The following is a 13,462-nucleotide window of genomic DNA, read 5'->3' on the forward strand; positions in this document are numbered from 1 at the left end:
ATACCAAATTAAAAGCAGCAGCCCACTGTTCGCTACGGGGCAGGCAGCTGAATGGGGAAATTAATTCTTGCAATGTGTTCTAATCTCCAAAACAGCCCCTTGCCAGTGCTTCACCCCTTCAAGATGAAGAATTACACTGCCAAATGCGTGGATCTCTGTCACTTCCAATCTGCAGCAAGAGCTCATTTGAATCCTTTTAAGAACCTGGTTGTTAGTCAAATCCAGCTTCTTGGTGAAAAGGGTGGTGAGCCACCCGTGCTGTTCTAAGCGAGCAAGCTGTAAGACTTGATTATGGAACAGTCTCCTGGCATAAGTCTCGGGCTTTCTGCCACCTGCTGTACTTGTTCCCACTGTTTCCAGCTCTTCTTTTGCTCTTTACATTCAAAATCCTAATGCTTGCTTAGCTGCATTTCTGTAGTCCGTTCAATGATCAGAGAGTGTCTGTGCTCAGAAAGCAGCTTTCCCATCAGCCTGACTTCCAGGGCTACACATCAGGCACTTCCAGTCCCGGCTCTGTTTGGCTCTTGGCAGCCTGTGTCACTGTCAGTCCTGCGGTCACAGTCCAGACCTCTGATACGGCTGATTTCCCCCGGCTAGGTTTCTGACAACAAATTTGTCATTTATTTTCCCGTAAAAACAACTTCTGTCTTTGCCAAAGGTACAATCCACATCCTGTAAGCTGAAGTGATACAAAGCTTGCAGTTGCTTGTTGAAATAAAGCAGCCCTTGGCTGGCACACAGCAGCAAGTTGACATAAGCAGCGTGCGCAGCTGAACCTGCACCAAGAAATGAGTAGCAAACAATCTGTACTGGTAAGATTCAGTCCAGGGCTATTGCGCAGTAATCCTCTTCTCGGGAACGGGAGGGGAATTGTTCACAACAAGTTAAGCCACTGGGCAAGTACAAAGTGAACTCTAAAATCACACTAGTAGCACTGCACGTTAGTTGCTAAAAATTATTGGGAAAGACTGCTTGGACAGCAGCAGGCCTTGGTATGTGCACTGGGAATTGGGTTCAGGCCATTTTCCTGCCCCTCTGGGGCATTTTGGTGCCTGCCTGAAATTGAAACTTGCACTGGGGCTCTGCTGTGCCTGCAGGCAGTGTGCTCACGGGCACATGGCTTTCCCGTAAGGTCCCTTTGCTGCCTTAGAAATGTGCTGCCGAAATCCTGTGCTGGATCAGTGCCCTCTGAAGAGGGAGCTGTGCAACAGGGATTTCCTGTGTCCTAGTTCAAGTTCTGTTTTGGAGTTTAAGAACAAACAAACAAGAAAATGGAACTGACAGCTGACAATAGGTTACCGGATTTTAGCCACACTTTCTCCAAGTCCCGTGGATTGCTGTTCATCTCGATTAATCCTAATTCACTGAATACCTGATGTCAGAACTTAACTTGCTGTGTGTTTATGAATGCAAAAATCATTCCTTCAGGTCTGGTCTACAGCTAAACTGTATTGAATCACTTCAGTTTTCAGCTCCTTGGCAAACAGGCAACAACCAGATCCTGAAAAATTTGTCACAGAGCATTTGAATAACTCAGCACTTCAATAACTGAAAGCTGCTGGTACCCTGCATCAAATGCCAGGGTTCTTGGCTGTGGCAGTGCAGTAATCTGGTGGGAAATGTGCATCCTCGTGTAGCTGAGCTGGTCAGCTTTTGCAGGAGGCTGTCTTGCCTGGTATGAAGCTTCTGTTCTCAGCTGCTGCACACTCTGTACCCTGTTGTTCATTTGCTATTCTGTCCTTATTTGTTTTTCTGTATTTTTCTGCTTTCTCTCTTGGTGGGCAGTACATATTTCATATATCCCTTAATGCTCAGGGTATGCTGTAGGCAGCTGCACATACACACATCAATAAGAGCATCTCTAGAGAGGGCTGCCATCACAGGCACAGTCTAAATTCGGGTCCCTCCCTCTCCCCATCAAGTAGCTACTGTCACCTGGAATTTCACTGGGCTACCTGTACGTAACAGGAAGCGTGGGAGAAGAGAAATGTGTTGTTTTTTAGGTCTTTCAATGCTAAGTGCAAATTTGGCTTCTTAGGTTACTTCATCTCAGTCACCTGAGGCAGAAGGGTGTTTCCTTGTACAATCGGAGAGATAACTGGCTCGCTCAAGTAGAGGCTGGTATGCCCTCTAGTGTATTGTTTATTATTAAAAAGCAGTAAGCTTCAAGAAGTACAGCTTCCTCCCAGTCTTTTGGGAGGCTGTTCCAAGACCTACCAAACACACTCTTAGGCTGACAATGCAGAAGAATATGTAATTTCTTTTTGTTAATTAACTTACTCCCAACTTTGCCTAGTTGACTGCACTGTGAACAGCTGTGGTATCTGTAACCTTTGTTTGCAACTGCACAAATGTTTTTGATTTTTTTCCCTTTGAATTCTCCTGTTATTTTGTCTTTTTCTACTGTAGCAGCTCAGAGTAAGGACTTCTTTCTCCTCGTGAATAGCTGTTGCCTAGAAATGTACTAGTGCCTCAGAAATTAACCGGAATTAGTGATTCACAGAGTTCAATGCACATTTCAGTATTTGTTCCTAGCTTCATGCCCTTGTAAGCAGCTTAAACAGTAGCAGAGGGACACTAAAACTGAAAGTGTCTGCAGTGCACAGAGAAGCCAGTTTAGGAAAACAAGTCATAGTGTGAACAAGACCATGTCCATCTCTCTCGTAATCCATTTCAGAATAAAGTCACAGCCGAAGCCCTTGCTGCTTCTGCGCTGAGGGTGCGGAGTGTTTGTTCCAACACAACTTGCCTTACTTTGAGCTTGCTGATCCTCTGCTGCTAGCTGTGGTCTTACACCACCCCAGGTGTCTGCAGTGAGAATACACCTGGAGCTGGAGATGTAGCAGGCTAAACCAAAGTCCCTCTCCTGACCCAGAAGCTTCAGGAGGGAAATGAATGTGCACGCTTCCCAGCTTGCTGCAGGCCCGTAGCCTACATTGTCTGGCTTGGCTGATCTGCAAGAACACCTGGCTGATCTGAGAGTACACCTGCGTCTCTCCAGTGCAGAAAAGCTTTAGGCAAGCATGTGCATGCCAGGGCCAAGGCTACAGCGTGGTGTTCTGCTGCCCAGCTGGCTGGCCTCCCTCAGTGCTCAGCACACATTCTGCAACAGCACCTCTTAGTGGGCTGACAGCACCCCAGGGGTGACACGTCCAGCACAGCCCTGCTTGCAATTAACATGGCAGGCAGGCTACAATTAGTGAAAGCGCGTTCGCAGGGAAGGTATGGCACCAAGACCACAACGTTTCTTACAGCAGTTAGCTGCCTACCACAAGAATTGCATACCTGCTACCTGGAAAGATCTGAGCACCCTTTCTCCAATGACAGAAGCCACCCTGGAGCTTAGCAGCCCCTGAGACAGAACTGTCGAAGTGACAAGAGGCTATGCTGTAGGTGATCCTCCTGCTCCCTGGGGTCGATGAGCCAAAAGAGGTGAGTTGACACCTTCCTGCTCCCAGCCCAACCTCTCCTGAGACTGGAGCCACAACTCCTTCATACCAGAAGCACGAAGCTGTCCCAGGACACGCTCACAAGTAGAGGAGTACATAGGAGCAGGTCTCTCCTCTCACCTACTGCTTGACTTGTAAATTCTTTGGAGTAGGGGCTGCATCTGAGTCTGCCTGCACAGCATTTAGCATAATGAAGTCCAGCTCCCTATTACAGGGCCAAGGCCTTGTCAATGCCAGCGGCTTCAGAGTCTCGCTTTCTTCCTTTGCAATTCCCTAAAGCTGTACAGCTGGAAAAACCTCTTATTTCCCAGGGCAATTCCATTATTTCTGACACTACAAAAGGTGAACAGTTAAGCTCCAGAAAATGTCTTGGGTATTTTGTAACAGAACTTGCTCAGCTACAGGTTGAAGCATTCAACTGACACATTTTTTTTTTATTATTATTTTTTTAATAAAAGTCATCAGCCTAGGGCCATGCACGGTTGTAATTTTCATCCTGACAGATGAGAGACTCATCCCACCATGCTATTTCCATGAGAGAACAGCTGGAAAGCTGTGATACAGTAGTTATCAGTTGCATGGGGATGCTCCCTTCCACGTACCATTAAAAGCAGTGAAGAGCACGTGTTATAACCAAGTCAGGAGACTGGATTTCCGTGTGTACAGTTAATTAAAAAAAGTCACCTGGACCCTCTTTGAAGGGTACAGTTTGTATACAATGAGATCAAGTTAGCTAAGTCAAACTAAGTTTGTTGATGCTAACATCAAAGTTTGTCTGGGCTTAGGCAGGCCCCAGCTTGGACAGAAACCTGCCCAAAGCCACTATTTTCAGTGACAAGGGTCACTCAACCATCACTCATAATAGACAAATGAAAAATCCCAAAATCCTTTTCTGTTTGGATGCTTTTTCAGGCGTGCCAAGCTGCGGTGATTGATGTATTTCACAAACTTCATAGTTTCTTTGTCTCTATATACCAGGGCCAAGCAGTTGTCCTCTGGGTTCACTGTCAAGAGCTAGAAGGCACAAAAGTAAGGGAAAAAATTATTTTCAAAAACTTGCTTTGCTAGAGTCTTAAGGTTTATAGTGAACGCTCGCCTCTCAAAGCTGAACCCAGAGCTACACCCATGAGCTGTAATTCAGGCAGGAAGCTCGAGAGTAGACATAAAGTTCCCGTGTGATACCAAGCACCCCCAACATTATATTATCATTAGGACAAAGTGTAATTGTGCCCCTCAACTCTAAACATTTTTTATCTACTTTGCAACTAGTAACTGAGCTCCTTACCTCTTCATCTTCACCTTTAGCAATGTAGGAAGTAAAGCCACCATATTCTGGATCCCAGTCTGCAAACAGAACAGAAAGATTCTGAAAGAGTTGAACACCGTCCAGACTCCACGCAGCGTTCTTGGAGACACAGTTTTCTTGCCCCACTCAGCACAGTGGCTAGATCCAGGATTATCCCTGATTTACCTCCTGACAGGCTATTTTTTCCCCCTTTACATTCAGAAATGACTTGAAGCAACCATGCAAAATTTGCCTTTTAGCACAGGCAGGCCATTTAAGGTTGTTTGGCTCTCTGCACCCCACGTGCAGAACAGTTTTGCCTTAGCAGATATGCAAAAGGATTTCAATTCAAGCATGTGCCAGGTGGCTTCAGCCATGCATTCTGGGCTTATCTTGTCAAAAATGCTTATGTTTATATTTTTGTTTTCACCATTATCCAACTAGCAATCAATCTAAAATGCCTCAACATGCCTAAAGAAACTTTAAAAACCCCTAGGCTTTGTGAATTGGAGACGCTGATGGTTTTGATGAGCAAAAAAAAGCCAAAAGGAACACTTTCAGCAGGCATTCTGGCTACCTGGACCTCCCCCAGTGGGAGGAAAGCCCCCAAGGTCCCCGTCCTTTCCCTCTGCCCCAGCGAGCCCCCCAGGCGCCACCTCCCGGCTGGAAGAGGAGAGGTCATGGGGAAGCAGAGTCAAAGCTGATCCCATGGCCACACTTCCAAATCTCTGCGTAAGGACCACTGAAACCAGTGCTTATGTAAAAGAAACTTTGAGGATAAAATCTACAAAGCCCTTTCAGGTAAGAAAAGCATGGAAATTTCTGCTGCTGTAGCAATGCTCAGAATTCAAAGCCTTCCCTTTAGGCAAACCTTGTCAAGGAGAATGAGTTACCTTTCTCTTTTGTCTGCTTACCTTCACAGCCACAGAAGAAGAGTAGGTCGAGAGCAAACTCAGTTGCTTGAGCATCATGGACTAGAGTGTAGTGCCCGTTGGTCCAGCGTCGCAGCTCCCCTGCGCACACAGGGGTACTTGAGCCTATGGGAGGGAACAAATGCCAGGGAAAACAATGAAGTTGACCAGTAGTTTGCTCCTGCTAAGCTCTAAGTATGTGGGGAGCAAGCCCCTGCACTGTTCACACCGCTGTGAAGCCCTCTTTGCTGGCCCCAGCAAACATAAAGGGAAGAAAAAGTAAAACATCTCATGTTAACTTCTTTTTCAGAGGTGACTCTTAGTTATGCCCTTTGTACAATGTGGGGCAGAGGTGGGGGATGACAAGATTTGCTCTCTGACAGGTCCAAGAGGCGACGTGGCTTGGTTTAACCAGTTCTTCCTTGTGTTTTGTAGTTGTCCCCCTGCACCACCCCAGATTTACAGTACAGCTCTGAACTTCAAAAGCCAGCAACAACCTGTCTGCTCTGCAAGTACACTGCGAAACCAGTCGATGCTTCAGGGAAGATAGTGCTCTGAACTCACTCTTCATGTGAATCCCAGGCAGGTACATCAGAATTTGGGAAAGCCTTTCTTTTCTCATGGCCCCAGCTCAGTTTTCAATCCATGCAGCCTCAAACTATGCCTTCCTCCTACACAAGTTTAAAATCACACAGCAGGAGCATTGTAGATAGAAAAAGCAAATGTCTAGCTGTGGAAATCAGAAAAAAAAACAACAAAGCTTTTGTACCACTGAAGTGTTTGGGTGGGATTTTCAGTAGGACTCGGTTTTTGATTCCTTTTTCTTCCAATGTCCATAAAAGATGAACATTTTTAAAAAATCTACCCTTAAACTTCAAAGCTACTGCCTTAAATAAACAGCACCAGTCCGTGATTCCAAAATTAATATTATTGTTTATATACGATATCTTATTGCTGGCAATTAATTTCTTGTTTAGGCTGGCAGCAAATACTGAAAGGTTATATCTTAATTTTAGGTATTAGTTTTCTAAATCCAAAATTACCTTTACTTCTGATCTCTTCACTTCCTTCTATTTGATTTGGTCTCTTACATAAAAATCTATTTTATATGGAGCAGGAACATGTGGATGTAGAAACCATGTAACTATTGGCAAAGGATTATCGGGCAATCAACAGCCTTCCCTCCTCACCCATGCTTTAACTCCCGCAGAAGTCTTGTCCTATAGACTTGGGGCTGACAAGGTCTGTTCAAAATGCTGCTCCAATGCATTATTTTAGTCCAAATTCTTCTGCAATGGTGGCTTTTTTTTTTGGATACCCCATCTGACATGTTCCAAATCCCATGTTTGTGCCCTGCACTTGCTGCAGGTGAAATTCTACTTCCATGAGAATCTCTGGGAATTCTGCTACCAAAACCCTTGAAGTCAGGATTCTGCTCTAGTCCTTTCAGGCTGCTGCTGCTCCACTTACCGTTCTGTGTCTCGCTGTCTTGTGCTTCGGGGATGTCGTCAGGCTGGTCAGGCTGATGGGCACTGCCATCAGCGTGTTGCTCAGTCCCATCCTGCCTGGGTTTGGGACTGCTGTGCCCAGCACTGTCTGCTGCTCTTCCTTCCCCAGCATCTTCATCCTCATTGGAAGGTGCCAAGAAGTGCAGCTTCAGGCCAGTGAAGTTGGAAAGCAGTAAAAACAAAGCCTCTGAGCGTAAGAACTGCAGGAAGTTCTTCAGGATGTCAGGGAGGCTGTCCTCCTCTGCTGCCTCGTAGAGTCTGAAAGACAGCAGAGGTATCAGCAGTGGGGAACCGATGGCCACGTCGGTCAGCGCAGCCTCACGGCAGCTCCTGCTTGGCATGGTCAGTAGAAGCAGGATGCTGTTATTTCCTACCTTTTGTTGGGAGGCCCCCGGGTATTCCACTGGATGTCTTTGTTCTCCAAAGCTTCACACAGTAGTTGAAATTTCTCTTTCTACAAGAGAAAGATAGTGCAGAAACTTGAATATTTACCCTCCAGGTCTCTCTTGGTGTATTACAAGCAGCCATCCTACACTCATACATAAGGCACTTGAACTTTTTCTTTAACTTGTCTGTGGCTCCTAAGGACTGCTGAACTGAAGGGCACAGGCTGGGCAGGCATAGTGAATTTTCAATGCCAGTGACTAATAGATAAGACATTACTTGATTTTCTTCTGGGTGAAAATGTAATTTCACTGAGATATGGATGCTCAGTAAAGCAGGGGTAAGTCAGCCTTGAGAAGCAAAGCCTTTTAAGTAAGACAAAACCATTGCGGGTATTTGTTTTACATACAGGTCGAGTTCCCTGAGTGCTCCTTAGCTGTGAGAGCTTGAGGGACAGGTAAGGACACTCCGGTCACCACAGGAAGGATGACGTGTTTCCATCCTTCTGCTTTGCTTCTAGTAGGAAAAAAGAATGGTAAAGCAAAGTTTGTGGGTTTTGATGTGTCCCTACACAGCAGTGTACAGGCAGCGAGCAGGTGATCCAACCACAGAATCACAGAATGGCTGAGGTTGGAAGGGACTTGTTGAGGTCACCTCGTCCTTTCACACCTTCAGGGTGTGAAATTAGGTGTTTTAGTTGCTGTACAAGCAAGGCCTTTCCCAGCCTGCGTGATGTGTGGTCACTACTAGCCCCAAGACCCATTCTGGCAGGCCGCATCAGATGGAACCACGGGGCTCACCTTAAGAAAATCCTTCAGGAGAATTTCTGATCGCTCCTCAAATTCCTCCTGGATTTGAGCTTGGGAGTCCATGTCCAAATAAACTACATTGATCCACTCGTACAAGATTTCATGCTGGAAGGGAAATGGATTTGAACAGTGTATTTACAAAAGTAAGAATGATTCCCCAGTTCCTCTTTGCCCAACTGGTCACAGAGCTAGATTCCACCCCCAAGACTCCATTTATTTCTTTTTTTTAATTGCACAAGGAGTATTAGCTGCATTCTCTGTGCTGTTGTTGGCATGCACAATGGACAGAGTAAAAAGAGATATACAAGAGGGAAACTAGCCACAAATGTATGGACAGAAACAAAAAGAATGGGATAAGTTAAGATTAAAGCATCCCCAAGCACTGGTGTGTCCCAAGCAGGTACTCCAGCTGCCATGAAAGAAATGGAAATGCAGGTAAGCAAATCTAGGCTTGCTACTCACATCGTAAGGGATGTGTGGGCTCCTGGGCAAGGGAGCTTCAATGTAGGGTGCAGGTCTGTCTATTGGTGGGCCGTGAAACCAGCCGCTCACTGACAGGCGGCACTTCTCCTCCGACAGGATCTCTGACACCTGTAACAACGTTGAGCAGTACGTTACTGTTTAGACCACGTAACAGGCTACATAGACTCATCATAAGACGCAGACTTGACTCCAGAGAGCCTACTAGATGCAGACAGGAGTCAGACAAGGGCTAGAGCAAACTGGGTTATTCTCTGTTCACACAGAGGGGACGAAAGGAAACTCTGATGCTCAAATCCATTGTAGATTTCCAAAATCTGATCCTGAGCTTTCACTTTAAGCACCCAGCAGAACCCACTCCCCCTCTCTGATGGCTTCAGCAAAGGTTGAGTCACTTTACTATTAAAAGTAACGTCAGTTTTCTACCACTTGTCCTGTTGAAGAACCAGCCAGCACAGGCTGCAAAACTTAGCTGCCACAGGTTCATCTGGATACTCAGAATACAGATGAGCTCGTGGGCCACAGCAGGCTATACTGGTCTCACTTCTGTCTTTTACTTTTTAAAAAGTGCTGTAAAACAAGCCATCATGAAGGGCACTTGCCTGATGCCTTTGGCTCTGGATTAAACCTTTCAGACTAAGAGCTAGTCTTTTATCCTGGCATTTAAACTGGTCTGTGGAAACCCTTGTTTTTCACAGCGATAGCCACTGTTAAACATTGATTTAATTGAATTGTGCACAGACATAAATTGGGCTAAACTGAACAGCTGCAGATTCGAGAGTGCTGAACTGTAATGGCACTGTGAAGAGAGAGCCATCCCCTTACGACTGGTTGCTAGCCTCCAACTGTCATAAATTTCCAAATAGCACATGAAGACTTTGGAATTTCTTCCCCAAGATAATGAAGCTAGACGGATGGTTTAAAGCTGGCTTTGTCAGTTCCTTCCTCCTCAAAGTCACTAGCCTTTAAAACACAGCACTTCGCATAATTATCTGTCCTGACTGCGTACATTTCTCCCTTTTCCTTCTCCCCAACCCACCAGGACTGTTATTACACACGGAATGAATAACCACAACAGTGAGAAAAATCAAAATGAATAAAAGGCAGCTCCTTGCCTGGTGGAAAGAGACTGGAGACACTTCAAAGAAAACCAGCGTGTTCCACGAAGGCATTAATGACTTGATGATTTTCTGTGGCTGAAAGTGTTCTGAGGAGGAAGAAAGCATACTCTGATTAAGATAAGAACTGGTGCTTGCGAGGAACTGACGTTTCTCTCCGCCTTCATGATGTTGTGACCGGTGAGACACCTGGGTGTAAGGTGTGGAGCTCAGAGCAAGAGCCTGATGAGCAATCAGTGAACTTTTATTGCTGGAAAGGGAAGTTATCTTCGTCACATTAAAGTTCTAAGCACAGTTACTGGCTTCACTTCTATCCTGCCTCCACTCTTGGCTCCTTCAAAAAAGCAGGGAAAAAAAGGATTCCCCTCTTTACTGGCCTCTCTTTTTCCTCTGCTGTCACCCCCTTGCTTTGTCTGCAAAGACTACTACAGCCCTTCTCTCCAAGGTGCAAATTTTATCTATATGTCAGCTTTTCTGAATGAAGAATAAATTATTTATCTTCCTTGTACTGCTTGAGGGCAGAGTTGCTGCAAGGGCCACATAAGCTTCATCTTTTCCAGCCCCCTGAGGCTGAGCTCCAAGCCCTTACCATCTGTGCTAAACAGGTCCAGCGTCCCCCCGTCGCTCTTCTCCCAGGGTGGCACGAGGTACAGGATGAAAGCAATCCTCCGACCCTCCAGCTCATCGTCGTGGCACAGTAAGACATCTGCAATTACACATATTTTGCTGCACTAGAACCTCTTATACGTACAATTAATTTCAGTGGCTCCTTCTCAGCGTTGTCCCCACACAGATACAAGAATAAATGTGCCCTGCCCAAGAACTGTAGTGTCACCTGTCAGCATCACCAGCACAGCAAGAGTAACGCTGTGGGGTTTTGCTGTAAGTGATGGATTAGCCCACTCTGACGATGCAGACAGTTACAATTCTTGTCACCCACCCTCTGCAGCTATTGCTGGGTACAGTGGACAGAGATTCCTACATTAATCGGGGATTCAAGGTCTGATTCTTTAATGCCCCACTGCCCTTTGAGGAGGTTTGTTGCTAGAAGGGGGTGGATCTCTTAAGAAGAGGCCAACGGTTGGTTGTGCAGAAAACCTTTGAGTTAAGAGCAGTACAAATATCCCCGGCCTGAGGTGATTTTTCATGACGAAAAGGCTAGGTGAGGTGACTGCAGCGATAGCTTTTCCGTAACCTGGACCTCACACGTGTTTCTTCTCCCTGATCGTGACTTTTGCCAGTTTCTTGGACCTTCCTGGCATTAGAAGGGGCTCGCAGGGGGGTTTGGAGGGTCTTCTGCAGAAACACAGCTCCCTGCACCCCCACAGCAGCGTCAGGGACGGGGCTGCTGGCAGACTGACCGGTACACTCGTATTTAGCGCAGGAGATGTCGATGGTGGGCTCCAGCTCGATCTGGGTGACAGCAGACAGCCACGCTCGGACGTCTCCGCTCAGCGCTCGCCTGCGGAGCGAAGCACGAGGTATAGGGCAGGCTCGGGGCCGGCCCCGGCTCCTACCCGAGGATCCCCGGGCCTTTACCTCAGCGCGGCGACGTGCGGCTCCGGCCGGGCCCCCAGCTCCTCGGACTGTGGCACCCCAAGGACGGGCAGGAGGGAAGTGGTTAGGGCAGCCCTGCTCCCCAACACCCCCGGGGTCCTGCTGGAATCTCCTGGACCCTGCTCCTGGACACCCCTCGGCCCCCAAAACCCTGGTCCCTGCTCCCCAGCTGCCCCAGGCCTCGCTCCCATCCCCAGACCCCCCGGTCCGTGTCTTCTGCTTCCCAGTCCCCCCAGACCCCCTCCAACACACGACCCCTGCTCCCCAGACCCCCTCACCCCAGACTCTCCCCCAACGCTCCCTGGATCCCACTTCCTGGACCCCCCTAACCCCAGATACCCCCATCCCTTGACCCCAGATGCCCTGATTCCTTATTCCCTGACCCCAGACACCCCCGTTCTCCACTCCCTGACCCCAGAACCTCCCGGTCCCCATTCCCTGACCCCAGACGCCCCTTGTTCCCCATCCCCTGACCCCAGATCTTCCCCGATCCCCGCTCCCTGACCCCAGAACCCCCCATTCCCCATCCCCTGACCCCAGACACCCCCACTTCCCGACCCCAAACCCCCCCGATCCCCACTCCCTGACCCCAAACACCCCTGGTCCCCATCCCCCTCCCCCAGAACCCCCCTGTTCCCCATCCCCTGACCCCAGACAACCTGCGGTCCCCACTCCCTGACCCCAGACACCCCCCGTTGCCCACTCTGTGACCCCAGAACCCCCCCCGATCTCCACTCCCTGACCCCAAACACCCCCGGTCCCCATCCCCATCCACCAGAACCCCCCCGCTCCTTGTTCCCTGACCCCAGACACCCCCCATCCCCCATCCCCTGACACCAGACACCCCCTAGTCCCCACTCCCTGACGCCAGAACCCCCCATTCCCCATCCCCATGAACCCCCCCGATCCCCACTCCCTGACCACAAACACCCCCCGTTGCCCATCCCTTCACCCCAGACGCCCCCCGTCCCCCATCCCCTGACCCCAAACCCCCCTGTTCCCCACTCCCTGACCCCAGACATCCCTGTTCCCTATCCCCTGACCCCAGAACCCTCCCATTCCCCACTCCCTGACCCCAGACACCCCCTAGTCCCCTCTCCCTGATCCCAGATGCCCCCTGTTCCCTATCCCCAGACCCCCCATCTCCCCATCCCCTGACCCCAAAACCCCCCTGCTCCCCACTCCCTGACCCCAGAACCCCTCGAGCTCCATCCTCATCCCCCAGAACTGCCCGCTCCCCATCCCTTGACCCCAAACACCCCCATTCCACACTCCCTAACCCCAGACCTCCCCGATCCCCACTCCCTGACCCCAAACACCCCCATTCCCCATCCCCATCCCCCAGAACCCCCCCGTTCCCCATCCCTTCACCCCAGACGCCCCCCGTCCCCCATCCCCTGACCCCAAGCACCTCCCGTTCCCCACTCCCTGACCCCAGAACCCCCCATTGCCTATCCCCTGACCCCAAACGCCCCCGTTCCCCATCCCCTAACCCCCTCCCCGCACCTGCCGCCCGGAGACGAGGTCGTTGCGGCGCGGTGTGAAGCCGAGGCCCAGCAGCTCATCGCTCAGCTCCGCCGCGAAGGCCGGGCTGCGCAGGAAGCGGGGCAGCACCCCGTGCCGGAACGGCGCCGGCTCCACCGACACCGCCTCTGAGGGGGCACAAACGGCGCTGAGGGCACCGGGGGGGGGCACCGGGGATGGGGAGAACCGGGGGTTAAAGGGGTGTGTGGGGGGGGGGCACAACCGGGCTCCTACCGTCCCGCAGCGGCTCCCCGCGGGCCCAAGCCGCCGCCGCCCGCTCCCTCAGCGCCGCATCGCCCAGGGCAGCGCAGAGCTGGGCGCTGGCCGCCCGCCGCCCCCGCTTCTCCTCACCGCCTCCCCCCGCCGCCGCCGCTCCGCGCCGCTTCGCCCCCATGGCGCTGGCGGGCTGAGGCGGGGACTACAACTCCCAGCGCCCC

The 13,462-nt window shown here is 49.8% G+C and overlaps 1 protein-coding gene across 1 annotated transcript; it reads right to left on the bottom strand.

Moving 5' to 3' along the window:
- Positions 1-3,886: 3,886 nt before the first annotated feature.
- Positions 3,887-13,419, bottom strand: OGFOD1 (2-oxoglutarate and iron dependent oxygenase domain containing 1; the record flags this gene model as incomplete). Its single annotated transcript, XM_084294581.1, has 13 exons — positions 3,887-4,463; positions 4,735-4,793; positions 5,649-5,771; positions 7,116-7,411; positions 7,528-7,607; positions 8,338-8,451; positions 8,809-8,937; positions 9,942-10,033; positions 10,534-10,650; positions 11,306-11,406; positions 11,484-11,530; positions 13,008-13,153; positions 13,260-13,419. The coding sequence occupies 13 exons, from the start codon at positions 13,417-13,419 to the stop codon at positions 4,302-4,304; spliced, it is 1,626 nt and encodes a 541-aa protein (XP_084150707.1). The 3' UTR covers positions 3,887-4,301.
- Between the last annotated feature and the right edge of the window lie 43 nt (positions 13,420-13,462).

The sequence above is a fragment of the Netta rufina genome (genome assembly GCF_964035555.1).
Source record: "Netta rufina genome assembly, chromosome: 13".
Lineage (NCBI taxonomy): Eukaryota > Metazoa > Chordata > Aves > Anseriformes > Anatidae > Netta > Netta rufina.